This window comes from Haemaphysalis longicornis, unplaced genomic scaffold (assembly GCF_048455015.1).
Source record: "Haemaphysalis longicornis isolate Haplotype H1 unplaced genomic scaffold, Haemaphysalis longicornis Haplotype H1 scaffold_6, whole genome shotgun sequence".
NCBI lineage: Eukaryota > Metazoa > Arthropoda > Arachnida > Ixodida > Ixodidae > Haemaphysalis > Haemaphysalis longicornis.
The window spans coordinates 66,590,379-66,618,061 of NW_027526407.1; the positions used below are offsets into that span (position 1 = coordinate 66,590,379).

At 45.8% G+C, this 27,683-nt stretch overlaps 1 protein-coding gene across 1 annotated transcript in view; it reads right to left on the reverse strand.

Annotated features, from left to right (window-relative positions):
- The window catches only part of LOC144141618 (uncharacterized), a 104,837-nt gene that overhangs the window by 7,776 nt on the left and 69,378 nt on the right, over window positions 1-27,683 (reverse strand). Inside the window, exons 2-5 of the mRNA XM_077673160.1 lie at window positions 19,850-20,286; window positions 12,860-13,140; window positions 9,798-9,964; window positions 6,591-7,283 (exon numbers count right to left, since the gene is read on the reverse strand). Of these exons, the coding sequence (XP_077529286.1) occupies window positions 6,784-7,283; window positions 9,798-9,964; window positions 12,860-13,140; window positions 19,850-20,218 (1,317 nt within the window). The 5' untranslated portion in view covers window positions 20,219-20,286 and the 3' untranslated portion in view covers window positions 6,591-6,783. The remainder of the gene's footprint in view (window positions 1-6,590; window positions 7,284-9,797; window positions 9,965-12,859; window positions 13,141-19,849; window positions 20,287-27,683) is intronic.

A 27,683-nucleotide genomic window follows, 5' to 3' on the forward strand; every position in this document is an offset into this window, starting at 1 on the left:
CGTTACAATTATTTCCAATTCGAAAACAAACATTACCTTCAAATTAGCGGCACAGCTATGGGCACAAAAATGGCACCAAATTACGCGAACTTGTTCATGGCGGCACTCGAGGGACCCTTCTTGGAAGCTCAACCCGTTCGCCCGCTCATATACAAGCGATTCCTGGATGACATCTTTTTTGTCTGGCCGCATGGCGAGGCAAGCTTGCATAAGTTCATTTCGGATTTCAACGCGGTCCACCCTTCTATATCTTTTACGCATAATATCTCAAGGACATCTGTAAGCTTTCTCGACGTCACAATTCAGGTAGAGGGCACGACCACGATCACAGCCCTATATAGAAAACCCACAGATCGCCAGCAGTATCTGCACTTTGAAAGTGACCATCCACGGCATTGCAAGATGAGCATTCCCTATTCCCAGGCCCACAGATACCGCAGAATTTGCTCTGACAACGCCGACTTTGACCACAATTCCCAACAACTAAAAAATGCCCTCATTCGTCAAAAGTACCCAGCAGCAGTGGTCGATGACTCCATCAACAGAGCTCGTAACCTAAACCGCGAGGAAATTCTACATGGAGGGAATCCCAGGAATGAAGGAAGCCAGACAAATCTTGTCCTCACCCACTCATCTGCGTTGCCTAAACTTAATAACATTCTTTCGAGACATTTTAATATACTGCAACAAAGTAGCCGGCTATCTTCAATTTTCCAAAAGCCCCCCCGAGTTGTTTATCGCCGCGGAAAAAACCTGAAAGATATGTTAGTCAGAGCCAAGACGACTAACATTGAGGGCACTCAACGGGGATGCCAGCCATTCAAGAAAACACGTTGTAAGGTCTGTTCACACATGACAACCACCACTACGGCTAAAGCCAGCTCCTCAGATTACGTATTCAAAATAAATGCGCATCTAAACTGTGACAGCCAAAATGTCGTCTACATGCTTCACTGTGACATCTGTGGAATGCAGTACATCGGACAAACAAAAACCGCCTTCCGTAAACGCTTTAACAACCACCGTTCGCACGCTAAAACACAACCGAACTTGCCCATTTCAAGACATGTCAGCCCCTCAGGACATTCATTCGACCAAATTAAAGTCACTCTGCTAGAGACCGGTTTTCACTCTAAACGGGAGCGCGAACAGAAGGAATCGTACCTTATTTATAAGTTCAAAACGCTGACTCATGGTATCAACGAGAGCGCTGGCAGCATGTCGTGCCTCCGGAGGACCACGGACGTTGATTGACAACAGGAAGTGGATGCACATTGTTCTACCCCCTTCCTCCTAGCATCAAAGTTTTTTTTTTTTTTTTTTTTTACTTATTCAGGACCATCCACTATTAGCTCATCAGAAAACCGGCGCCTACCGAGAGGGAGCGCCGCCCAAAAAAGACGCCTAAACCCCGCACTGCACGTGCTGCGCGATAAATGCTGTCCACGTTGGGACAACTAAGAAGAGTAAGAAAAGAGAGGGAGGTGACGTTGAACGGCAGTGCCGGTCTGGCCGTACCGTGAGATTGTCGTGTTCTGTTGAGACATAGCGGTGGCGTAGTTCAGTGGTTTTCTGTGTCGGCCCTCCATTGAACTTCACGCTTGTCGCGTCGTATGTGTGCCTTTACATTACTCTACGCTGCGGCCAAGGACGGACGGGGTACTCGCCGCGCCCCTGTGTAACTTGACCCCTGTCTTCCGCGCGGTCCGACCGCTGTGCGGCTCGCCGCTGGCTGCCGCTAGTGCCTTTCTCTGTCGCCATGTCGCGGCCCTTCAAAGGGCAAACAAAGTAGACTTATCACCGGTTTCTTGGTAAAAGCAATGCCTCTCCGTTTAACGGTCTGTTCTGGGTGAACCCATGAAACAAATGCAGGGCCAAGACCGCGTCCTTAGTTACTACACCACTGCCCCGCTCTTCCCATCTGTGCTCACGCGTTGTCTGTATTTTGTTTGTCAGTTCTCTTTCATCCCAGCCGCAGCGGGCCGATAGAAACATTTGGTCCCGCTGCCTTCCCCCACCCGAGCCGTTTTCTCACTAAAACCACCGCCTTTCCTTTTTTTTTTCCACTCAGCAAGTGCCGTGTTGTTACCGGATGTTTTACGTTCTCTGGCATATTCCCCTCCTTGATGAGGGAGAGGAAGAGAGACTCCCTCGCATGCAGTGTGCATAAGGATTCGGTGTTCATTGTGGGATTGACCCCGAGGAAGGAAGTTCCACTTCCGAAACTGTCGGACTAATTTATAATAAACAAGTTAACCGCAAAGTTGTTCTTATCTTTTACCTGACCGTTTCTTCTGGCCCGTTGCAAAAATCATCGAAATCTATATATATATATATATATATATATATATATATATATATATATATAGTAAGGAAATGAGGGGCTCGTTCAGGAAATACAGAAAGATAGGACGGCAGTCTACAATGCCAAAGGAGGCATAGGGGTGTGGTTAGGCTCTTTTCTTTTTCACAACGGTTAATTAAGTAAACATTTTTTTAAATATACAGAAGAAAGAAAGAAAGAAAAACACGCGCCCAGAGTGGGGCCGAACCCACTCTGTTCGGTATATATATATATATATATATATATATATATATATATATATATATATATATATATATATATATATATATATATATATATATATATATATATATATATATATATATATATATATATATATATATATATATATATATATATATATATATATATATATATATATATATATATATTTATATATATATATATATATATATATATATATACAGTCGAGCACGGATATATCGAACTCCAGGGGGATCGCGAAATAGTTCGATATATGAAAAATTCGATATAAGAAATATGGGCTCTGAGACCTCAACTATGGCGGACGATCACTTACCGATCGTCGCATTCAAAAATGACAACTCATTCCGCACTCACGACGCAACAGGACGCTTTATTTCCGTGAAAAAAAAATCGCTGATCTTGGCCTGCTTCTTCGTCCTAGAAATGAAATTAAAGACGCTGGTCTCGATCTTCTCGAGGCTGCACAACTAGAAAATTCCTGCAGTACGCTGCGCCTTCGCACACCATGCGCAACACGCACGCAAAAGAAGAACAGTTCTTGTGCACAAGAACTTTGAAGGTAACAATTCCAAGGCTATCTGAACGGACTCCAACAAAGCGCTCGCGTTGGTCATCTCCGAGAGAAACAGTGATCTCCGAAAGGTGTGGGACCACTCGCCAAATAACAGCAACAGCAGCAAAATGCAAAAGAAGGTGGAGGCTGTCAGCGACTTCCTTCCCTCTTCCATTTCCAGAGATGACATCGGGGGAAGACAGACCCAGAGAGAGAGAAAAAAAAAACCTCTTTTCGGCAAGCCGGGAAACGTACGCAGCCGAAAAAAAAGAAAAAGGACGTGCGCAGTCGGGGCATCCCTACCTCGCACTGTCAAATTTTCTGAGCGTTCGGGCTTGTGTGCCTAGAGAGATTTAGCATACCGGGCTCCGTCAGCTAACGCTACGGCGGCCGGTAGCGGGGCCCGACTGGGCAAGCGCAAATTCGTTCCGGTAGGGGGGATTAGTTCCGCGAGCCAGTCTTCGCCATGCCCGCGCATTCCTCCACATCCTCCTCAACCTCAATCGGGGGTGCAGCGACCGCCGAAGAGCACCTTCCAGCTCGCGCGGCGTTCGATATACCCAATGTCGGGAAAAATACGGTTCGATATAAACGTACGAATTCCTATACTTTTACACGGAATTTTCAAGGGGATAATTTATGAGTTCGATATAGACAATAATTCGATATATCCGTGTTCGATATATCCGTGTTCGACTGTATATATATATATATATATATACATATATATATATATATATATATATATATATATATATATATATATATATATATATAGAGAGAGAGAGAGAGAGAGAGAGAGAGAGAGAGAGAGAGAGAGAAAGAAATGAGGGGTGGCAGTGAAGACAACCCGGAGACCAAAGGGGAGAATGTGGTAGGTCATTGAAACAGATGGAGAATTTGGAAACACACCAAGTGGACAAAGAATGCCCGCCGGGTGGACGAATCTGAACCCACGACCTCCAGAATACGCGTCTGGTGCGATGACCACCACGCTACCAGCGGGGCTATTTCCCCTCCACTTTCTCGGATATTTATGTTAAGGTATTTTGTTTTCCTCCATTTCGAGGTAGTAGCCAGCGCTACTCGGACTACTCGGGATGAAGGGGACCTTCTTCTTAACCCCCGGGCCGTGACTCGAGTGTCTACGACATATCGAGAATGCTCGACCAGCGCTGAAGCTTCATAAGCTCCCTGTCTTAATTCAACGAGGCCCTCATTTCCCATTCTGATGCCCTACGTGCAAAAGCAAGGGCCTCTGTACTGGCAGTCTTGGTGCCATAGGGAGCATAAGAGGGTTCAACGCTGGTCGACCACTCTATACATGTCGTAGACTCCCGTGTGTACGAGATTTCGGCGCACGATAAAGATCCCCAGGTGGTCAAAATTAATCCGGAGCCCTCCACTACGGCGCGCCTCATCGCCTGCGTTGCGTCGGCGCGTTAAACCCCGCAATCAAACCAAATCATTATACATGTCGTAGACACTCGAGTCACGGCCCGGAGGTTAGCAAAGGTCCCCTTCACCCAGAGTAGTCCGAGTGGCGCTGGCTACCACCCCCAAGTGCAGGAAAACAAAATACCTTAACATAAATACCCGAGGGGGGGTGGGGCGGGGGAATAGTCTTGTCGGTACCGAAGTGGTCACGCACCAGACGCACGTTCTGGAGGTCGTGGGTGCGCACCCCACCCGGTGGGCATTTTTTCTCGACTTTCTTTCTGTCTTTCCAAATTTTTTATCTTTTTTAATGACCTACGACATTTTCCCCATTGCTTTCTGTTGTTTTCTGGACTGCCAACCCTTATCTCTGCCTTAATTCAACGAGCCCCTCAATTCCTTTTCTGAATCGATATATATATATATATATATATATATATATATATATATATATATATATATATATATATATATATATATATATATATATATATATATATATATATAGTTTCTGTAGGTTACCACGTCATCCAGTCTTTAACAAGCGCTAACGGAAATAAAGCGATAGAATCAAAATATTGCTTGTACACGTGATGATGGAAGGCCGTTAGGCCTTTGTTTACTTTTTGATAATTTCGGTGAATGTTTGGCTTTGTTTTTTTAATCCAACAATTATGCAAATTTGCTGACACCACACGACTCTTCCCGTTTCGTTATTTTGTTCGAGATGGCGAGCTCGGCCCTGCCTCCCCAATTACTTTATTACATCCAGTGAAAAATGTATTCGTACGACATTAGGCGGTGTGTTGAGGGTATACATAATATTTAATGCTATGAAGCCGCTCCGGCTTCATATAACCAAAAAAGAATCCGGGATTATTTGTGTGACCTAGGGAAATTGTTTCCTTTAAGGGAGTACATAGCCACTATTATTCAACAGTTTCCTTAGGTGATAACATTAATCACGATTACTCCGTCACTTGATTATTTTGTGCATTTTACCTAGTGTCCGTACTGCTGCATAGCTTCAAGGGAGATTGAAACTATTTAAATTTTTTTTCAGAAGTCTTAAATGCTTGTATGACGTAGTCAACCAACACGTAGAGTGCTTAGATTAGGGGATCACAAAGTACATATAGCCTAAAACTACTGCTCTATGCCTATCAGATAACCCAGAAAGTTGCTTAATGCTCTTTCTGACTTTCCTGGTCTTGGCGCTCTTTGAATACTGGAATTATGCAACTACAGCGGTGTAGTGGCGATGCGCCGGCTCTCTTTCAGTTGCAGAAATCAACGCATTCGATGGCCGCTTTTGACAAGAAAGCCACAAAAGCAAAGCAGAAACAAATCATAGAGTGCCGCTCCGTGCCGGCGATAACTATTGCTTTCGCAGTGGTTTCAGGCACGAATTAAAGAGTGAAAGGTTTTTATCTGAAGTGTTTAGGAATTCCTTGAAGGAAGCACAATATAGAGTGGTTCAAATTTAATTGACTTGTTGAATGTCTCAAACTTAACTATATCTGCGCTGTTAGGAATCCGTATGAGACGGAAAACGTAGACTTTATAAAAAAGCCGTTTTTTCATCAATTATGGCCGCATGGGACTCAGGTTCTCGGTGTAGCTGAAGAGACGAAGGCAAAGATTCTGGGAATCAAATTCATTTACTCGCTATAAAATTAGAAAGGTTCACTAGCACCAATTCTGTACTTAAAATGCCTTGCAACACGTCACATTTGTTCTTATCCAAACCCTTTGGCATTTCACCTTTACTGACCTATTTCAAGTTTGTTTTTTACGCGTTTTTAGAACTACAAAAAAAATTTACCCGAAGAGCGTTTCCTTTGTTCGATTAAGTAGAAAGAGACGTTTAATTTCGCTTGCAAGCCATGATGACTTTTCTTTTGTCAATATTGCAACGTATATTGTAATGAACTGGTTCGTATCTTTTGACGCTAGAACTTCACTACGACTACTTGCGACTCTGATCTGCACTAAGTACACAAATACATTAAGATAAAAAAAGATTACCTTGTTGGAGTATTGGAACCATGTTGTCAGAGCCCTCATATCTTGCTTTATGACGTAAGTGCAGTAGCAGCTTCTGACACGCGACGTTGCTGCCTTGTCGGCTTCCACTGCAGAAGTCACCCGTTGTACTCCTCATCACCGAAGCCACGAAGAAAGAGACGCCTTCTTTCACAGACACCTTCGTTTGTGAAGACTATAGCGAGATTACTGGATGTCCATTCATCTTGAACGAAGCCGTCAAGACACCTCCACCCGTAGTTGTCTCGTAGGTACCAGACTTGCGGAACATATTCCTTAGGGCACTCCATTTGCTACAGACGTACTGCACCATCATCCGGCGGAAGAAACGGCTTCCCAGGGTGTACAGAATGATGTTCACGGCAAAATTTGTGTAGTACAGCAGCATAAAGTATCGCTGTAGCAATAGCACGAGTTCGGGCACTGGCTGGCCCCCGATGGAGAGCACGAAGACGTGGATACGGACGACGTAACTTGGCAGGTTGAGGATGATAAACACTGTGCACACAAGGAACAACATCCGGTTCACGCTGACCTGGCTGGGGTGCATGAGCAGAGGCTCAGCCTGTTGCCGCTGGAAACGGGTGGTGCCTCCCGATGTGACCGTCACCGTGAGCGGAACGCTCCTGGGGCTTCCACTGGTTGGCGAGCAGCCGCTCGAACCACCGCTCTGGTCTGCAGAAAGGGTATTTCGATAAAAATCAGAAGCAGCGCTTCATCTAGTTGGAAGAAGATCCACCCTTAAATATACGCGAAAGAAGCTGAGAGACGAGCGCAACGGGGCTATAAAATGGACTATATTAAAATCTGTGCAGCCAAGTACATTTATACCTTTTAGGCTCGAAACAGCCTGTCCAGATTTTGGGTTCTAACTGCTTGCGGCTTCGAAACGGACTTCCACTGCATGTTTGTGGATTTAGAGCACTATTAAAAATTAGGCATCTGTCACATAATTTTTCGTGATTTTGATATTGTTGCGTCTCAAGTGGAGTAAGACAATATGTACCGGCGGAGCAAGGTTTTTAAATACCGCCAAAGTGCTGCAATGCTTTACAAAACATTGAAGGACTCTGATGCAGCTGTCGCAAAGGAACAATAAACAAAGTTTCTGCAGTAAAAAAAATGACAAGCTCGCCACCATGTGCTCCCCAAAAAACTCTCAGAGAATCATTGGAGCCACTAAATCAAAATGACGTGGCACTTGGTCAGCGTGTATTTATGCCGAAGCATACTTCATACATGAAACATACCGTCGTTTCGTAAACGTTGTCGATGAAGTCAGAATGTCATACATAAGAGACGAGCGCGCACATAATTTCATGTCAGACAAGATGGCTGCCTTACGCTTGACGCCAGCAAAAACCGAGCGGACGCTCCGCCCTTAGAGTGGCTTAATACAGCTGTATTCGGTTGGTCAGGAAACATGCACAACCTGCCTACATTGCATTCTTCGCTGCATTCATCGCCGCCTATCGATCGCACGCTGTGCTAACACCGCGGGCAATTCAGCCTCGTCTGCTGGCGGACTCTCCCCAGACTACTCGATCTTCAGACGGTTTCTTTCCGGCGCGCAGCGCAGCCTGCTATCCCGCGCCCGACCAAGATTGATAAATTTTCTTTGATAAAATACCGGGTCCACTGGGATACATCCGTTATTCGTCTGCCCATCTGTTCAGACTGGCGAACCAATGTAGCAATGCTGACTGTCTCTGGCGAAGATACTCTAGATTATGTAAGGGAGTCTGGCAATCGGGCCTTCTTCAGGTCAAGCTACATTACGCCTAATTAGCTCGAACCCTCCGACAAGGTAAAGGACTAATCCACGTCTGGGACGATCTTTTCCTTGGGAGCAGAGGGGGCGACCTTGTTTAATGACAAGTAATTGGTTTCTACGATTGCATTCCGTCCTCATGTTTCTAGATGTACTGGCTATAGGTATATTAAATCGTAGCCTATGTCCAAACTATAAGCTATTTCGAAACGTACGTTTATCAGGCTTCCACTGAAGTTGCGTAATTATGGGGAAGTAATATGCACATAGCAGTGGCGTGCGCAAGACTGCATTACCGTTGGTGGGGGAGGGCAAGTCCGAAAAACAGAGTGGGACAATATGGTAGAAAAAACAAGTAACCACCAGCCCAACGCAAGGAAAAAAACTTGAAGATCTAAACGAGTATTAAATTTCAAAACATAAAAATCTTTACCACGCAGGCAGCTTCAGGCGGGAAAACCTATCAATTTTGAACATTACTGCTTTCCTTCAGGGGCACAGCCAAAATATAACATCATGTTAAGAGAGCAGAGATGAAAGGAACGTTTCCTTAGCGCACTTAACGGCAAAAGTAATTACTGTGGTTCGTTATTTGATGATTGTAAAGGGGCTTAATGTTCTTTCCCTTTCGACTTCCACCCTCGAGCTCGAAGCCTTCGAGAGTAGTCGCGGCCTCGTTGCCCTCCACCGCCCTGCGTACGCCATGTTCGGGTTGTGATAAATTTGCTCTGTAACTGCGTAAATCCTTCAGTTTTAAATGGTGACTGGACTGATAAATCTAATGCTAAGGAATTACAAGGCTCATTTAACGACCTGTAAATTCCTACCGAGAAACACTGTTTGTAAATTGGTGCACTACAGTTGATCCTGCACATGCGCCATACGTTCAAGACATTGCACGGGATGTGTGTGGAGTTCATGGCCGGTCTCTAAGGCCGCAAGGGATCTACATGTCCAAAGTCATTCCGGTTTTACGAACCTTTAACTGAAGCACTTCAAAGACACAGTTGTATTGAACCGAGAAATATTTTGCCAAAAAAGAGGAAATTTTCAGATCGTATCTATGAGAATACTGTCCTAAAATCACAGCGACTGCATTGCTGTTCTATTTAAAAAATGTATCACGTACAAATGCACAGTGGTTCATAGGGGAAGGGAAAGGCTCCACTTGCGGGCATGCCAGCATTTAATTCTTGGAAGAGGGCCACAACAGGGGCGTAATTTTCAATCTGGCAAGCACAATTTGGCACAACTTCGCGCACACCTCTATAACATATTGGGGTGATTCTATGATGAAGATTTACATACGTTGGTCTTGTGAATAAAGCTCTTTCTAGGGCGGCCTGTTAGCGTTTTGATGCTTATGCGTATGATTTTTAAAGATGTAGCTCTACGGGTAAAAGCTTTCTCATCCTCACCATTTTCGCCATTGCAGTCTGTTGGCCCGCTTTCCGTCCGATGAAGCCTGCTTCGTGCGTTGATGAGGTACAGGGCTCGACCGATCATGAAGTTCATGATTACGATTAGGATGAACGGCACAATTAGGGTAACCACGGTGTCTATGATGTTCGCGTAATGAAGAATCCTGCAACAGAAAAAGATGACAAGTAATTATGCGACCACCATCTCGCAACCTCCCATGGTCGCTTCATCACGCACAGTGACGTATAAAAAACACCCCAAGTCGATGCTCACTTGGGCTCAACGCGCAAAAGTGAGAAAGCGTGAATCCTCCGCTTGCAATGGACACTCATTCCTCCCCCGTCCCAAAAAGAATGCTCTTTTTCTCTTTTTACTCCCAATAAAAGAAAAAAAAGATCATAGAAGCTAACCCCAAGAGAATAAAACCTACACCAGCAGGCGTCGAAGTACACTTATACAATCACAGTGATTCTCCGAGGACAGTACTGTAAGCTCCAAGTAAAGTGCTTTGAGCTTCAAAATCAGAAAAACTCTGTTCTTCGGCATACGTTCATGTGTTCATATGCGGATATATGCCGGAAAAGGATGACCAGGCCAGTTTATTTCTAAGGGTACTGGCCTTGCCAGTTTACTTGCACAGAAAGTTCTTCATTAGGCCCGCATGTGGGACGTTTTGCCTGTGTGCGTGGACTTGAACATGAGCTGCGGTGGCAAGTGTGTCTCTGCTCCTATTTATACTTTATCCAAGCCTTGTATAGTTTAACTTCTGGCTTCTCAGTTAAAACAGGGCAAAAACGCTCAATGTGAAATTGAAGTTTTCACTCCGTATCAGGATTGATTCGTAGCCAAATAATTAGACGTTTTTTTTAAACAGTCCTCTAGGTGTGTACCTAAACTTATCAGCAATTTCTGCGTTTTTGGTTGACCTCTATTCTATAATACGTCGGATCAAGTGTGTCACTCGCTGCTGGAGCATTTTATAACCAGCTGTATTCTAGTGCTATGCTATGACAGCTCTTTTATTAGACCAATGGCTAATCGAGCCAAATCTTGGCCCAAGCAATTTCCGGTATAACAGGGATGTCATCTGCCTCCTTCGCTTTTTACTATTTATTTCGGACCACTGTGCTTTTCAATGAACTTGCGCAGACGTGCTCAATTTTGCAATGTTTTAGTCAATGAAATTGAATTCTTTGCATGTGCCAATGATGTGGCCAATAGTGCAGGTTAGCATAGTCTTATTCCGAAGCCTATTTCAGTGACCGAAATATAAGAGTTGTTTAGGCGCTAAAACGTACTTCACAAACAGTTCTGCCTTATATTTTGGGACATGGGTGCGCAACCCAAGCGGATCGCCTTGCATTGAGCAGTCATGGTGGCTACAACGAAACACCTAGCTCACTGGCGAACAGCTATTATCACAGCCCACGCTTCTAACCAATGTGCAGAAGAAGACTGAATAGTGCGCAGAGTTTTGAACGGCACAATATTGTCGGTAATGCGCTACGGCATGCAACGTGTTTTTTTTTCTGCAAAATTATTGTATGTTGCACGAATCTCACTTTGCGCGACAATTTTCATTTAGCTATTTTACAAGTCCTGTGAGGCATTTATGCGAAAAAAGGCATTTGTGTGCTCATGGCATTTGTTCCACGGCGCCCTCTTCTTCACAGTACGTAGGAAAGATTACTCTCTGTGCTTGTTTAAACTGGGAGACTTTCCGTCAGGCACCTGCTGCCTGGTGATTCGTGTCGTCTGATTACTACGCTTTTTTTCTAAAATAAACCTTGTATACGCATTTTCCGTGATGATAGGTCCTTTTCAAGATTGCCCAATTGTCTTCGATCCATTTGTTCATTTTTTTGTAACATAAGCACTAAGTATGCTTTGAAAGTGGTTTCATTTGCTTCCTGCGGAACGCGATACTTACACACAGTACCACTGAATATGCATTACAGGTACTTAATCAAAAATAATATTTCCAACACGTTTCCATAGATAGTAGTGCATTAATCTTCCCGGGCAAGCTGGGGTAATGGCAGCTTGTAAATTTTCGCTTGCTTGAAAGAAAAAAATTTTGTTTCGAGGTACAAACTAAGACTTCGAGTGTTTGCGAGTTTCCGCCAATGTTTGTAATATTTTTTGCGAAAATAGGAATTCCTTCAGTAGGTATTCAGCAACCCCGTCCTCTACTTAGATTGCCTTGACACTAAGCACCTCTCCCAAAGTATTATTTTCCTGCACCCATCACGCACAACAGTACAGAAGACGTACACAGCATACAAAAGTTCACAACATAGCATAAGGGACACAACTATATCAGTGCTCCTCTTATGGCAGTCCAACATTTAGAATTCGGCCTATTTGTAACTGCCGGTATTCCGAAAAAAAATTTTCTATGCGTCATGAAATGATGCAGGTCTATAGGTAACCAAGCCGTTGTTGTGGCAACGCGTTGCAATAATTCAGGTGTTGCTACAGCGAAAATTAACTCACGAACTAAATACCAAAATACGAAGGATTTACCACTGCAATTTGACTAGTACGAAACGAACACAGTTAAAGCAGGGAGAACTAAAAAAATTTTGGTTGATTCCTCCGTCATAGGATGCAGTAAAACACGAAAGTGAAATGAGCAGCGAAATCTGCAGCTTAGAATGAATTGCGGGCCGGTGGCTGTCTTGTGGACGTGCTTGGTGAGTGACATCCTGCTGGCGGGTCGCTTCGGCAAAGGTACACTGGTGTCATTTCCGTGACGAATATGACGTCAGTAAAATTTGAGGTATCAAGGCAAAAAACACTTTCGTGTTGAAATATAAATCAGAAAACCAACAGCCCAAAGTATAACCTGCTCTTAAGTACTAAAGTTTGCTTCCCCGCAAGAAGACCCTGCATGCAGGGGTGCACACTTTACAGCCGCTTGCTTCGTTCTACTGGCGCCACTTCCGTGACGGATATGACATCAGCGAAGTCTTCGTGTATCCGGGAATAAAACACTTTCGTGTTAAAAAAGTCACAAAAACCTGTGCTGTCTCAACCACGCGGACGTCCAACTTACTGTTCGAAGTCGGGTCTGTGTGTACAAGCAGTCACCCCGTCTTCGTCCACGACGACGTCAGTGAGCAGGAGAAGGTAAGAGTTGAGCATGAGTGAGGCGGCAGCCGTGGCGCCCACCGTGGTCCGGGCCCGGCCGCGGGTGTTCAGCTTTAACCGCCACAGAGGGCACTGCACGGCCAGGCAGCGCTCCGCAGTGAAGGTCACGGTGAGCCACACCGACCAGAAGCTGAACGCCGATGACAAGTACAGGATACCCTGGCACACGCCTCGCCGGTTCAGCATCTGCACGTGGAGTGGGAAACAAAGGAAGGAGAACAAGATGAAGCCCAAAACGTCTGAAATCAAAATCACATGACGATTACTATACTCCCTAAAGTAAAATTTTTCCGCAGCACGAACTGCGGTTTTCGCGGTCACGGCGCATATCTACTGCGTCTCAGCAAATGACCCCGTGACCAGCGGATGCACGGCTGTGCACGGTACGCTGCCGTTACCTGGTAGCGCTTTGCTGCCGCAGAGCATGTTGTTTCAAACCGTGTTTGAACCTCCCGCGCAAACGTCGCGTGATTCAGATGAGCCGCAAATGGAGCAGAAGCGGCCGGAGAAAGTGTGAGGGAGTGTTAGTGATACATAGTCATCCGAGGCGACGCGCAGGAAGAAGGCACCTTGGCAGGCCGTGCCGGCCTTCCCCGCACACTTCTGCCAGCCGCTGCTCATTCATTTTCTTTCTGCCTGGGGTGTCTCGATCCCTCGCTCGTCAACGTGGACACCACCGCCTTCGTTGCCGCGAAACCCCTCTAGCGGGGGCCAAAGTGCAGCGCACTGAAAGTGATTTGTTTCACCTTCCGCTGTAGGTTTGCTCAAATTTGCGACTTGGGCTAAAGAAGTGACTGGACCAACTGAAAAGTAAGAATTGAATTCCACTGAATTTCAGCTATTTGTGTATATTAGGAACCACACGCACACATCGCTAAATATGCCTGTATAGGTATACAGAGTGATCAAAGTTAAGCTGACAGGCTTTTTAACCCCCGCTGTCCTGGTGGTTCCACATGGAATCACATTGCTGTAGTCACTCTAACGCATAGAGAACTAAAGAAAACTGCTAGTTTTGGGGGCATTCTCCTTCCATGATAAGTTTTGCGTTTTAGCGGAGCTAAAACGCAAAACCATTGCAGCGTTTTAGCGGAGCCGGACGCTACAAAGAAGGAAAAGGTCCAGTGAACGCGAAATTACGACGCCGAGGCTAGAAGAACACGAGGTCCTAGGTTTATTTTCAGGCTTGTAAATCTGTAAACATTTGCACTGGGGACCTCATTTTTTGCTTGTAGGCTCATGTGGTCATAAAATGTAGAAAAACCAGCAAATGTGTTCCCCTTACAAATAACACTTTTAGTTGCCAGATGTCTTCAAATATGGGACTCATTAATAAATCAGTAGCCGTAGGATTTGGCAGAACACAGACCAAACATTTTCGTGCTTGAAAAAAAAAGTTGGGACTGAAATGGCTAAACATTATTCGCTTACATCTGCATGAACACCACCTCTACGATAAGGTTGTGCGCCCAGGAATACAGAGAATGAGGTACCCGCCGCGGTGGCTCAGTGGCTAAGGCGTTGTGTTGCTGAGCACGAGGTCGCGGTTTAGATTTTCGGCCGCGGCCACTTTTCTGATGGAGGTGAAAAGCAAAAACACCCTTGTGTACGAGTTTTCGTCTCCCGTAAGAGATCCCCAGGTACTCACAATTAATCCGGAGCCCTCCACTACGGCGCGCCTCATCGCCTGTGTTGCAGCTGCGCGTTAAAACCGGACAATCAGTCGACACAGAATGAGGTGGTAATTATTTATGTCGGTGGCCCAATTAATGAAAATAAATAATTACCTTTTTGACGGCTACATAAGGCGGCATGTTTGTATTTATCACTTAGACTCAATCGTATTTATATGGTATTTCATTTGGCAGAATTCTTCTGGCCATCCACACTCAGATATATCGAACTTCAAAGTTTAATTGCCCCTTCTAAAATTAGGCATGCAAGGCCGCGAGAACCGGCACAAAGCTTCCCCCTTTTCTGATGTGCAATGTTTAGTTTGGCAACGGGGGAGGATGCTTAGGCAAAAGTAATAACTGGCGTTCTTTTGCTCTCGGCTGGCGAAATGACGGAACAACAGCTGTTCCGAGCACGGCAATTTGCGTTTACTCAGGTCAACACTGAAAGGGTGAAAGTATCACTTTTGCCTATGGATCCACCCCGTTTTCAAACTAAACACCGTACACAGCAGGCGCGTCACATAAGGGAGGGGCTTTGCGTCTTTTCTCAGGGCCTTGCATGGGTTATCTTGCGAACTGCAATAAAGTTTGCCCTTCGATATCTCGAAAGAAGGATAGGCTAGGAGAATTCTGCCAACTGAAACAGTGTCAAAACACGACTCCGTCTAACATTTTACTATATACATGCCTGCGTACCGCAGCCAGTCTAAAATAATTAGTATATTTTCATACATTTGGCGTACGACATCAACAATTGCCGCATTATTAGGTGTCCCCCTTGGTCCATTACCCCAGTGTACAGGTGGCCTTCACGTAGGCATAAGCGCCTAATTAAAAAAAAAAAAAAAAAACCTGTCGACTTAAATTTGATCACCCTGTATATAGAAAAGGGTTAGGTTTAGTATATGGTCGGCAAACGTAAAACAAAGCACGCACCCGAACCGGCACACGCACATTATTCTTGAGTGAAAGGTTTAGTGATTAAAGCAAGCGACTTTTTGTTTTGGGACCTAAAACGCCAATGACATGCAAAGAATCGCGCCTGCTTTGTTGCCTACAACCGTACCCAACCGTTTTTTTGTAACTTTGTCCTTTCTCTGTCGAATTTCTTTTTTCTGACCATTGTCCGCCACGGAGTTACTAATCAAAAACTCCTTTTTACTCCGTTGAGTTTGGTTATGAATGGTTCGCGACTGAACACAACGGCTAAAAAAATCACGCCATATCCACGGAATGAATGATGATAAGTGGGGCGAAGCTCGAGAGGGGGAGATCATCGGTAACCGTAACTCTCCCGTGAAAGTTCGCCCATTACATCATTAAGAAAGACGTAAGACTGTGTGCGTACATTGTACAAATCAACTTTTATTTTCGGAGTCAATGCTCCCAGGCCCAGACCTGGTGAAAGACCCCGCGCCATCGAGGACTACCCCGCACCTTCACCACATTTTGTCACGTAGGATGAGACACAACGGTAAAGAAAGACTTTTATTTAGGGCGAACTTGTGCCCGAACAAGACAAGAGGAAACGAGCAAAGGTCCTTGCGTCTCGTTCGATCTCCGAGAACGACTACCTGCGTTCGTGGCGTGATCTCTTGCGTGATCTCCCCCTCGCAGTGCATGTGCGCTCGCGCCTCCGTTGGCGAACACAGACAAGCTCGCGCTCCCGGTGCCGAGTTTGCGCTGCCGGTTGCAGCCGGTTCTTGCGCGTGCAACGCGGCCCACTTTGCGACATCTCCGAAAGCATGCGGCGGTCACGTACCACGAGACACAAGGGATGGACAGACCCATGGCTTTAGGAGCTTCGCCCCTAAAAGGCGGTTACCACCTCATTGTGTAGCATAGGTAGCACAGACTCAAACATGCTCCATCTAACCTCCGTAAACTTGCATACACAACTGTCATCAGACCTAAAATTGAATACGCCTCTGCCATTTCGGACTCTGACAAAGCATACTTAGTTGACCAAATTGAACCCCTTCAAAATCGTGCCGTTCGTTTCATCTTTCTAGATTATTCACACCATACCAGCGTCACGGCTCTGAAAATTCGCCCATCTTTACCTATCCTAACACATCAGCGGAAACTATCACGTTTATCATTGTTTCATAAACTGTACCATCACTCTTCACTTCATCCTGATTTCTTTTCTTCGACATGACCATCTTTCCCCGACGGGACCATGCCTTAAAAGTGAGAAGTGTGAAATGCCACAAATATTCACAATCCCTCATACCTCGCACAACTGTGGATTGGAATGCCCTACCATGTCACATTGTAAATGTAACAGATCCGACCAAATTTCAAGAACTTTTACACACTTACTCCGTATCTTAACTTTACTAAAACTTGCTTTTGTAGGTTTAAGAGTCCTTTCCAGATTTCTGTTTGTTTTCCTTATTTCTTGCTTTCTTATTCTTTTTTGCCTCGCACCCGCTTGTATTTAGTTGTCTGCCTATTAACCTGCTGTTAGTACTCTTTTGTATTCGTTCTGAATACCCCTAAAGGCCCCCCTAGTAAGGGCCTTTAGGGGAATTTTTGAATAAAAAATAAATAAATAAATTAATTGATTAAAAATTGGAGGACACTCGCACTTGACGCTCAAGCGTGGAATGCGGTAGCCTTATTGCACTCGGCGCAGACGGGTTATAGAATTCTGAAGCCCGCTCGCAACAGGTATGCAGCAACGCATATATCGCATGTGTATCGAAGCAAACACGCACTACTGAAAAGTATTCCCTAGCGGCGATGCCATCGTAAACAGCGCGTGCAACGGGTGTACATTTTCTGCATCCTTTTCGCCCACTCTTGGTTGGGACAGCTCCTTACGCTCCAGGTGATTTCGGTGGGAGCCGCAACGTTTCACTACGAGATTTTCGCTCAGGGTCAGTGCCGTCGACGATGCCTCCTGTTTGTTAGTGACACGGAAACCGTAACGCTAGGCTCTACTTTTTGAGTTTTTTAACGACCGAACCCGTAGCTGTGGGTATGGGACACGCTGCAGTGAATGGCTGCGGACTAGAATAAAGACACAGTGAAGGATGAATGGAATTTTTGTTTTAACTGAAAGATCAAACCTTTCGGACGTCTCTTGGCTCCTGTTCAACGAGCAACGATGGGTCATTGGCTGAGAAGTAAGCACATAAAGCTGCCGTTTCTCTCAACCGCTTCCTTCCCATTTTTTGGGACGTACCCATTGCTTCGCAAAGTAGGAGCGAAGCCCCGGTGCGGTATAGAGCGTAAACCGTGGCATCGGTACCTTTTAAGTCTCCAATTTTCGGCCGGCTACGGCAACGTTTCTCTGGCCAAGGAGGGCGGCTTAGACGTTTCTGATTTTTTGTCGACGGAATGACATCCGTGTTTCTTTCCTCCACTGGCCGGTGTGCACGCCTATTCTTTCAAACCAGACCCTTTCAAATCGGTTGCCAGCATGGAGGATTGCGGCGGCGCTGCTTTTGAAGCAACAAGCGCTGTTTCGAATATCAAGCGCGGCGTCCCGGGCTCCCGGGAGGCGCGTTCAGGAGGGCGCCTTGACTTCACCTCGCCTCGCGATCACAGCCTATTAGTTTCTTCTCTCGCGCAGCGTGAACCTAGAGCAAAATAAACACTCTTCACGGCAGCCATGTCGGCACTTGTTGTAGCGCGCGCTCCCCCTGACCACGGTGTAAGAATAGTTTACACCGTGCTCCTGGCTCACACGTAACAAGGGCAGAGCGAGGCACGCTTAACAGAGTATCAACAGTGGCTCGAGGCGAACGGGCGGATTCATTTTACGAGCGATTGTGTTCGTTCCAAGCGCGCTTTACTCGAGGCAACAATTTAAATAAAATATTACTCCTTCTTCTACTCGGCTTCCCCCCCGCGGGCGCAGAACGGGAGATTGGAAGCTCGAGCAGCTCGCTTACCACTGGCAGCGCATCTTGTTCTTTTGGCCGATTATAACAAAGGGACTTAAGCTCTTCCTGCCTGGAATACTGGTTGCGGAGAATGCCGGGCGCCCAGCGTCGGAGGTAATTGACTTCGCTAATGGTGCAACAAGGTTTCTTTATAGAAAACGAAACTGAAAGCACGATAGCTGACTAAGTCGCGAGGGGAGCAGCCTGCCTCGCAGTGTATGAAAGCTGTAGTCTGTGTTTCTATATACGACGAGATCACGGAAAGTTCTTATTTCACCTGCTCAGTCATACTGTTTATTTCAGGGAAACATCTACAGATGCTTTTCCAATCAACTCTCGGCGTTCCTCACTTCTGTGACGTCCCAAACCGTAAAAGCGTACGGGTGTCGTTTGAAGTTTTCTGGCGTTTTCTGGCGTTTTCACATCCCTGGCGTTTTCTGCCTAACTAAACAACTGTTACTTGCTGGAATGGTGCATTTAGATTCTCGGCACGGTAATCCATCGATACAGGCCCACATATTTCCACCTTTTAGTGTGTCCTTAATCTATCGACGATTCACTTGGGTTTAGCTACTTATGTATCACTCACTAAAGCGGTTAGGTTGCACAAGTAATTACAAAGGTGGCTGCACCCCAATATCTTTGAACTGATTTGACGTTGGGGGGGGGGGGGCGGTTTAAAGTCAATATGTGTCTAGTTGATGCAAATATTTGCAGCTGCCAACGGCTGTTTTCAAGGAGCTACGCCTAATGTCACGTAGGACTAAAAAAACAGGTGAACAGGTTCCCATTTTAAGACACAAAGCTGCAAAAAACGAGGCTTGTTTTAGACAATGGGAAGGGGGCAGGAGCGGTATGTTGAATTCTTCATAGAATAAGAAAATTGTGTATTTGAGAGAATGTCGAACCACTTGCACTTCCTCAAGCCGATACGGTGTTTCTCAGTGGGGTCCCTGGAGTACTTTTATTCAATTTAAATTTTGTGGATTTAGCTGTAATTATACATGAAAGCCGCTGAGACGATTTTACTAACGGCAAAATCAGCGCACTCAAAAGAAACTGATAACTTTATGAAGGAATAACTTTAAAAAATATATGTATACAGCTCGGGGGCGGTAGTCTAGTGTTGAAAAGATTGTCACTTCAAGGCAGTAGGTGGTCGTAAATGAATAAATAAACAGCGAAAAACATCGAAACACGTGAATGAGTACTAAGCGCGTTTCAGTTAACTCTCTCTTTCTTGTATTTTGTCATTTTTGCACTGTTTATTTCTTTACAATACATCGAGAAGAAAGCTTTAGTGTTAAAAGTACGGCTACTCACTTTGACCCCCAGCTTGTCCAACCAGACGAAGGCCATTAGGAAGAGGTAGCCGAAGTCGGAGAGCGCCAGGGTTCCAAGATAGAAACTCGATGCGCGCACCCTGAGCCTCGTGAACAGAAAGGTGACGAAGGAGAGTCCATTGCCCACAAGGCCCAGGATGATGAGCAGAGGGATGAAGAAGGTGTAGAGGTGACCGAGCACCGACATAGCACGCTGGATGTCCTGAGAGATCTCCGCGTCGAAATCTTCTTCCCCGGGCCACCCTTGCTCCCGGTGCCAGATGACGTCGTTCCTGGACCTGTTGAACTCGCACGGCGCGGCATGACATGGTTGTCCAGGGACTGCCGCAGTGTACACATCGTCCCCCATTTTTAGGACGTGTATGCTCTTACAAGCTCGAGTGCATCAGGCGGGATCGACGTTTTGGCAAGTTCTATCTGCAAGGAGACAATAAGTTCAAGATTACTTTCTTTGTCGAAGAAATTGAAGAAATCAGACAACGTCATGACGGTCTTACTAATGCACACATGCATACTGTCTAATACATTCCCCACCCATGTGGATAGGAGCCGACATCCGGCTCTCCCTGGTGAAATCTACTAACTTGCTATCGGTCCTCAGTACGGGTTATCGCGTTTCATTAGAGTCTACTAATGTGAAGTACAAGCATGAGTCACGTCGCTTCTCGCATCAGTGAGGAACAGGTGTCCTGTCGTTATTCCTGAAAGCAGTATGATGAGGATCCCATTATTTCTCCCCGTTGAGGTGGGAATATAGTAATCTCATGTTCATTGTGGAACGCGTCATGCTGTTGGTGATAATCCGTTGTGAGCTTCCACGCGAAAACCATTCTGCTTGAGGACAAACACTGTAACCTTCTGTGTAAAAAATTATCATTCGTCCGGTTCGTCAAAAGATGCGATGAATTCGTTCACTCAAACGTGTGAAATGAACACGTTTTGAGGACTAGTTTCTAATAATTAGCCCGTGTGGCTTCTAAACGATGGCATGTCAATTGGTGCCAGTTAATAGAATTCAGGGTACACAGATTTAGATCGCCTAGAAGTTGATGGTGGCTCTGTCGTCGTTCAGTATAAATGACCCGGTTGCTGATCACGCTGATTTTCCTATTGTTTGTGCTCTGTTGTTTATACGAGCCGTCTATTCTGTATTGCTGTAAATTAAACTAGAAAATTTTGGTTCTTAGAACTGAAGCAAATGTTCCTCACTTGCGCTCAAGGAAATATAGATGCAGTGTTATTAAAGTTTGCATGCAGAATAAATCTTTCCTAAGGCAAGCCGGGTTGTTTCAGACTCAACTGAACGCTGGTTATTGCGATGAGTTCGGGTGCTGCTCACAACCTTGGGTACCCGCGCCCCCTTTTTATGAGAAAGATCACGGAACCTTGGCACTTAGCAGTAATGTACGCTGATCGCACGAACGGAGAGCACAAGTGCAGAGAAAAGGTGAACGCGATCTCAATGTGTTCATTTACAACAAGGCTAAGCTGATAGGAGAGAAAGAAAGCTCGAATTAGGCGACGACACACTCAGCATTTGGCAGCAAAATCGCCACTCGTCATGATGGCGGGACCAGGCAGTGCTGTTAAAACACCCGATCAACGGACCACCCACGTTTATCATGTTTGCACGAACCGGCAAAGTCGTCGCTTAGAATGGCAGATGTGAACGCGAGGCTCTCCGTACGGCTGAGGTGTAGCACAGGAGGCAGCGGAAGAGCATTTTCAAAAACTTTCTCAAGCCGTATTCATGCAAATTTTGAAGTTGCTGCAGTGAGGCCATTCGGTAGCAGTGTCGTAGTATAAGGGCATGGTCAGCTTTCGCCATTATATCTATCTCAGGCGATGACAGGAGAAGCCGCTCATTTTGATAGCCGTGAGGCTGTGGATGGTTTCAGCGTCTACTACTCGTCTTCCATTTCCGCTTTTCGATGCGAGTCGCTCGCACCGCCAATTCAGCAGTAGAAACATTTTAAAATTACAAAACTTTTTGCCTGGAGAACTAGGATTCGGCAGCGCGATTGAATCTCGCGCGATCGACTCGCAAATTTTAACACCAGCGCTCTCAACATCCCCCAGCGCGCGTATATAACTTCGTACGCGTTCGCAAAAAAATTTAATATAGACCTTGTTTAGTAAAATCAATTTGACGCCCCTTTAGAACCTAGTTTGAAACCGTGAAATGGTGTAGAAGTTTTTGACGCCACTTCGTTAATAAATCACGCTGGAATTATCGCGTCCACACATAGCCTTGATGAGATGCAGTTCGTCGCATTCTGAACATAAGCCTCCTGCGCTGCCCAGGGGGCGCTGCGCAAGCGGCTTCCGGGCAGTACTTCCGGGTAGTACAAAGCTGCGCGGGTCTCATAGGATCCCGTGTTGACAGAAGCAAAATGAGCTCGACGCTCCCGATTATTTTGCGACGTGGTCACCAGCTCATCCCCGACGCGTCAGATCTATTTCAGCGATCAACTTGGCATTAGGGGGAAAAGCTTTGCAGCGCTAAACACGTTTACAGCGCCGACGAAAGTGCCGGGACCGTGACGGCGTCTGCTACTCGCAGGTTCACCGATCGATGGTCGTACGAAGTGAAATTTTAAGTAAAATTTATAGTTTAAACTAATACTCTAGGTGACAAAGACTTCTCAAAAACAGCCAATCAAAAAAGAAGAGTGACGCAATCGGCGATGATCGCGCTTTAAAAAGCCAGCGAGTCCGACGGACCGCAGGCTCGCCTGCTGAGATGCGCCGCTCTTTTGCGTACCTGCACACTATGCGTGCGCTTTCATTAAACAGTGCTCGTTTGCGTCGCCGTTACGAATACATGGTGCAGCGTTATCTTGCCGTTTTGTTGCGTGTCTCAGTGACAAAATGCCGATACCATCAGAAGCGTGAAATCTGTTTTCGATTCCGAAATTAGTGGCCGTAAAACAAAGTGGTCGGGCGAACTAAGAGGCCGCTCGCTTTCCTTGTTTGCTCTCACTTTACTTAATTACGCTCTTGCAGCGTACATTCCCAGTTCGCACCTAATAGCCTAGAATCAGGGTCAGCCACGGCTGAGTTCCATGCAGCCAACACAGCCGAGGGCTGGACGGCAAATAATGGGGGAGGGGGGGGGGAGGAGGAGGGGGGCTTTGAATGGAAAGAGAAAAAATTCAGCGAATTTCTAATAATATTTGACAATAATCTGGAGAAGTGTGAAGATGGGGGGGGGGGGGGGCAATTCAACTGGAGGACGCCACTTCTTCGTTCTTGTCTCGCTGTCTAACTCCATTTGAAGTCACAACTGGCGTGTCGGCGTACGACCCCTGCACTAGAAAACCAACAGTCAGTGATGATCGTATAGAAATATTCGGGGCCCCGCGCCGTGTATGCGGCTGTGTTATGTGATGTTATAGAAGTGCACATCTCTGCAGGGCGTGGGATTTGGTGCGTGTTTTGCGTCCTTTAATAGCGCTTAATTTGTTTATTTAATTGGCGCTATTGCCCCACCTACTCGCTATGTACCCTGCCGTTCGTAAATCGTGCGGCGTAAAACGTTACGCAAGAATCATTTAGTTTGCGAAAATACGAAACAAAATTTCCACTCGTTTCAAAGGTGGTGCCAGGCCAGCAGTGTCAGCTGAGTCGGCTGCGCAATTCTTGCCTTCGCTTGCATGCTCCCGATGAAGCAACATTTGCAGTTACCTCAGGATGTAAGATGAGCAGCGTTCCGTGTTTATGCTACTCGTGAACTTTCCTTTGTCGACCGCACGCAAGAAGAAAAAACTGTAACTGTCGTCAAACAGTTAAACCAGCCGACCTGGCGATATACTGTCCCACGCCGCGACCACCGCGACAGCTCGCTCAAAAGAAAGCCGACAAATCGGCTTCTTTTTGCGGATATTATTTTGTTTAGCCTCTGCAGCTACTTTAGGGGCTATTTCATACAGTATGCAGTGATTTAATCACGCCACAAAGCGCCACAACCAACTTTCACTCTGGCTTGTAATTGAAAACACATGGAGGGCGGCGAGGGTCGTCTGCTTTTGTACTACTCAGGCGTCGGCCGCTAGGGGCGCTGCATGTCGCCAAAACTCCAGCGCAGGAGGCCTATTACCATAAAAATGTACTAAAGAAACATTCAGCGGTATAGGTCGAGGAAGCTGTTCGTGCTAGCCATTTCCATATTCTTGGGACAAACATCACAGGCTCTTATTGCCCTACAGTTGAGGAGCGCGAGTGAGTTGGGAGTTTGGGCCAGTTACAAGCCCGACGTCAGTTGGGAGTTTCTGTATTGCGCTTCTGCGGAACGTCTCCGTTGAGAAGGTCGCACATGACTCATTAGGGCGCGCTTAGATGAGAGCAAATATAATAAAAATTAAGTGCTGAAAAGACTTTTATTAGCATACATATATGGATATATACATGTTGCGAATCACGAAGCAGAATTGGCAGGAGAGGCTACATAAATAAAAACAGAAAGGAACTTCAGCAGTCGAAAAAGCCAAGGAAGGCAGACAGGAAGAAAAGTGTGCATTTTTTCGTGCTAAATTCGGCTTTTTTAAATAAACGAAAGTGTAGAAGAACATGCACCGGACCGCAGACCTTAATCGACGACCTTTGGAATACCTCTACGGTACATAAAAATCAGGCTACAGAGCAGGGTGTTGTCCCTTCCGTTTTCTTCAGTACGTATGCCAATATAATAAATACATACGCTCAGTGGTGGCATCCACTGCCACTCCAACAACCCGGGACAAATATTGATAGTGTTTCACGTCTATAATTTAATTTCGATTTGATTTGATTTATTCTTGAACGAAAAAAACAACAACAAACAAAACACTTTCGCGCAAAGGGAGCCGGGAAAAAAGCCGTAAAACAGCTTGACTAGCCCCAGCACCCCCGTGCAACTGGCGGCCAGCGGCTTTGGCCAATATTAACAAAACTCAACACAGACAAAAAACTCAACGTATATGCAATATATGCAATGACTATAAACTGTACTCAGAATACATACTAAGCAGGGTTTGGAATAATACTAAACTTACGAATACAGTAGCGAGAAAGAGGAAGATATTTATCCTAATAACAACATCATAAGTTAAGTGTAAAGATGCTGCGTAGATGGTTAAAAGGAATGCTGGAAAGGTTTTGAAAATTATTTAGTACAGACGGCAATCTGTATCGCAACATTTTTTCTCCAAACTTTCTCCGGCATTTTTTTACTTTCCAGGTTTCGGGATGGCGAGTAAAATATATCGGAGAGACCTATTCTAGACCACCTAGAATTATTAGTGAACCGTTATGTACTACTGCTTGTCTGTAACATCGACAAATTTTATAACTGCAAAAAACCCATGCGAATAACATTGTACTTTTCGAATAGTTCTCGTGTAGGATAATAATACAAAATTGATTTGAATTGTCCGTCTCGGCTGCTGGGACATCAAAAATAAGAAAGAAACCTAAGTGGAGGGCAAAGTGGTAATCGAGGACCTGGTCAGGTGTGGACAGGAGAGCCTACGCCGCCAATGTCCACTGTTCAAGTCTTCTGGTGTGCCCCTCACACGCTACGCCATCAGGCGAGGAGCATGTTCGAAGGGGCGTAGCACCGTGATTCAGAATAAAATCGTCCAGAGCCTGCCAAACCTCGACGGCAGTCGCTGTTAGCGTGGATGACTCCGGGACGGCCCAACCTCACAGGAAGGGTGGGCAGTAGCTCAAACTGCACTGTGGCGGGGCTCGAGTCCGGGGCACAGCGTAGAGCAGACAGAAGGAACGCTGATGTCTGGGTCCGCACAAACTAGGCGCATGTAACACGCTCCCATGCTTTGAAGGGCTCAACCTGCGTTTTATTGTCTACGAAAACGCTGCAGCAGAGAGGGGTATGGCCAGATTGGACTTGTCGGATGGTGACTTGCAGCCGATAACTGAACTGATGAAAGGAAGACGAGAAATGCCGAAGACGTTTTAAGTGTTTGTTAGGCATGTCCGACAATATTTCTCAGATGGAAAAATGGCTTCTCGTTAGTCGTAACTTGCTAGTGACGTCTCGGTTGTGTAGTCGATGTCGCCCTCCGAACTGGGGCGCCCCAACTGCACGGATTGGAGTGAAAAGTATCTGTTTGCGCCAGTCTGTTTTCCTTTTCGTAATCCGGTATGGCTGGGTGATTAGTCATCCAGAGTACTGTGACGTCATGACCGAAGGTACAGGACGGGTTCACGTGCAGACGAAAGCGGACTGCAGTGGACGAGTACCCAGCGTCGTCAGAGTCCCTGTAGTCTTCATGCGAGTCCATAAATATGTTATATACGGGCTTCACGCTGCGGTCTTCTGAACTGTGCTGGAAGCTGAGGTGCGTGATTAAATCCATTATGACATGAATGTCAAGGGGTGCTGATTCCAGTATTTTTCGTGATGTTGTAACGACGCAAAATTTGTGCTGTATCTGTGTGCGATTTACAGACTTTTCTGTTTTCTTGATTTTGGTGTTTCAATGGCTAGAGAACTGAAGTTGGCTTACCTATCTACGCTTTTTTGTTTGTAACACCCCCCGCCTCCCCCCTATAATGCCTCAGGCGTGAGGTATGCGTCCTTGTGATGTGCCGTCGTCGTTAAACCACGCGGTTTCGATGTTGGGAAGGTGCATGGCACGTGCCGCATTGGTGTAGAAAACGTGACTTCCTTCGGCTCGGGAGGGGTGGTCTTTTAGACAACGAAGCCACTTCCCGAGCCGTTTTGCATATTCCTGCCTTGTGGCTTCTTGATCATTTTTTATGTGCCGTGGTAACGGCTCTGCATCGATCAGTGAGGTGCATTTTGATGGTGGGGTTGAAGAAGCTGGGGAGTACACTGACGTCGTGCTCAAATTCCGTCGCTATGTCGCTCCGCGCTAATGGCTACAGCAAGCGTGCAACTATTATGTGAATTTGACCTTCAATGATATCTGCAACGGTATCATGCTATAGCTGTTGAAAGCACCTAAAAGAATGTATCTAGGAAGGCTGGTCGCAATTCTGTGAGCTTCGTTGTAGAGGCATTCCATGTTCAGGTGTCGCGTTTCTGTTAGAGAGAAATATTGGGTTCCGTGCAGTATACGCATGTGGATGAAAGATTAGATTAAGTGGTGCCGTTCTCGTTCTTTTAATGCCCGCGCTCCATTTGTGATCAGGCGGGAAATCTGTGTTACCTGTTTCCTTGCTTTATTATGCGGCGTGCAACGTGTTGGATGAGGAGGTTAGTCCACGAACATTCAATGGGTGCCGATTACGGCTCTCTGCTGTACTTAGCTCTGTCGAAGTTATGGTTGGGTAGTCTCTTACTCGGCAGTCTTTGATTTCTAACGCCTGACTCCATGTATAGCGACAATTTCTGTCTTTTAGTAAGTGTTTGAAAGGCCGACTTTATTTGTATGGTCGTCAATGGCGTGTATGGCCCCCCGGGAAAACTGTTTGTTGCTCTCCGAGAGATATCGCTTTTGTAGATACTGTGACATCGCCCGTGTAGATTCATGATGAATACCGTGTTTACAAGCTAGTTGCTATGGACTCTTTCTCTATGGAAAGAGAAAAAGACCTCTTTATTAGGAGAAAGAACGGAGGTCTGCAGGAAATAATAGCCTACATGCTACTTGGCGGGAATAGATAGAAGGGATTAAAGGCTTAAAAAGAAGCAGGGAGGCAAAAAAGCAAAAGGCGCAACAATAAGGTAAAATGGGGTTTTGCATGGGTTGCGTAAAATAAAGGTGGTCTCTCAGAATGACTATATATAGTTATAGATTGTCGTTGCGACAGCCATGTCGTGTACATGTTCACATACTCCAACTAAC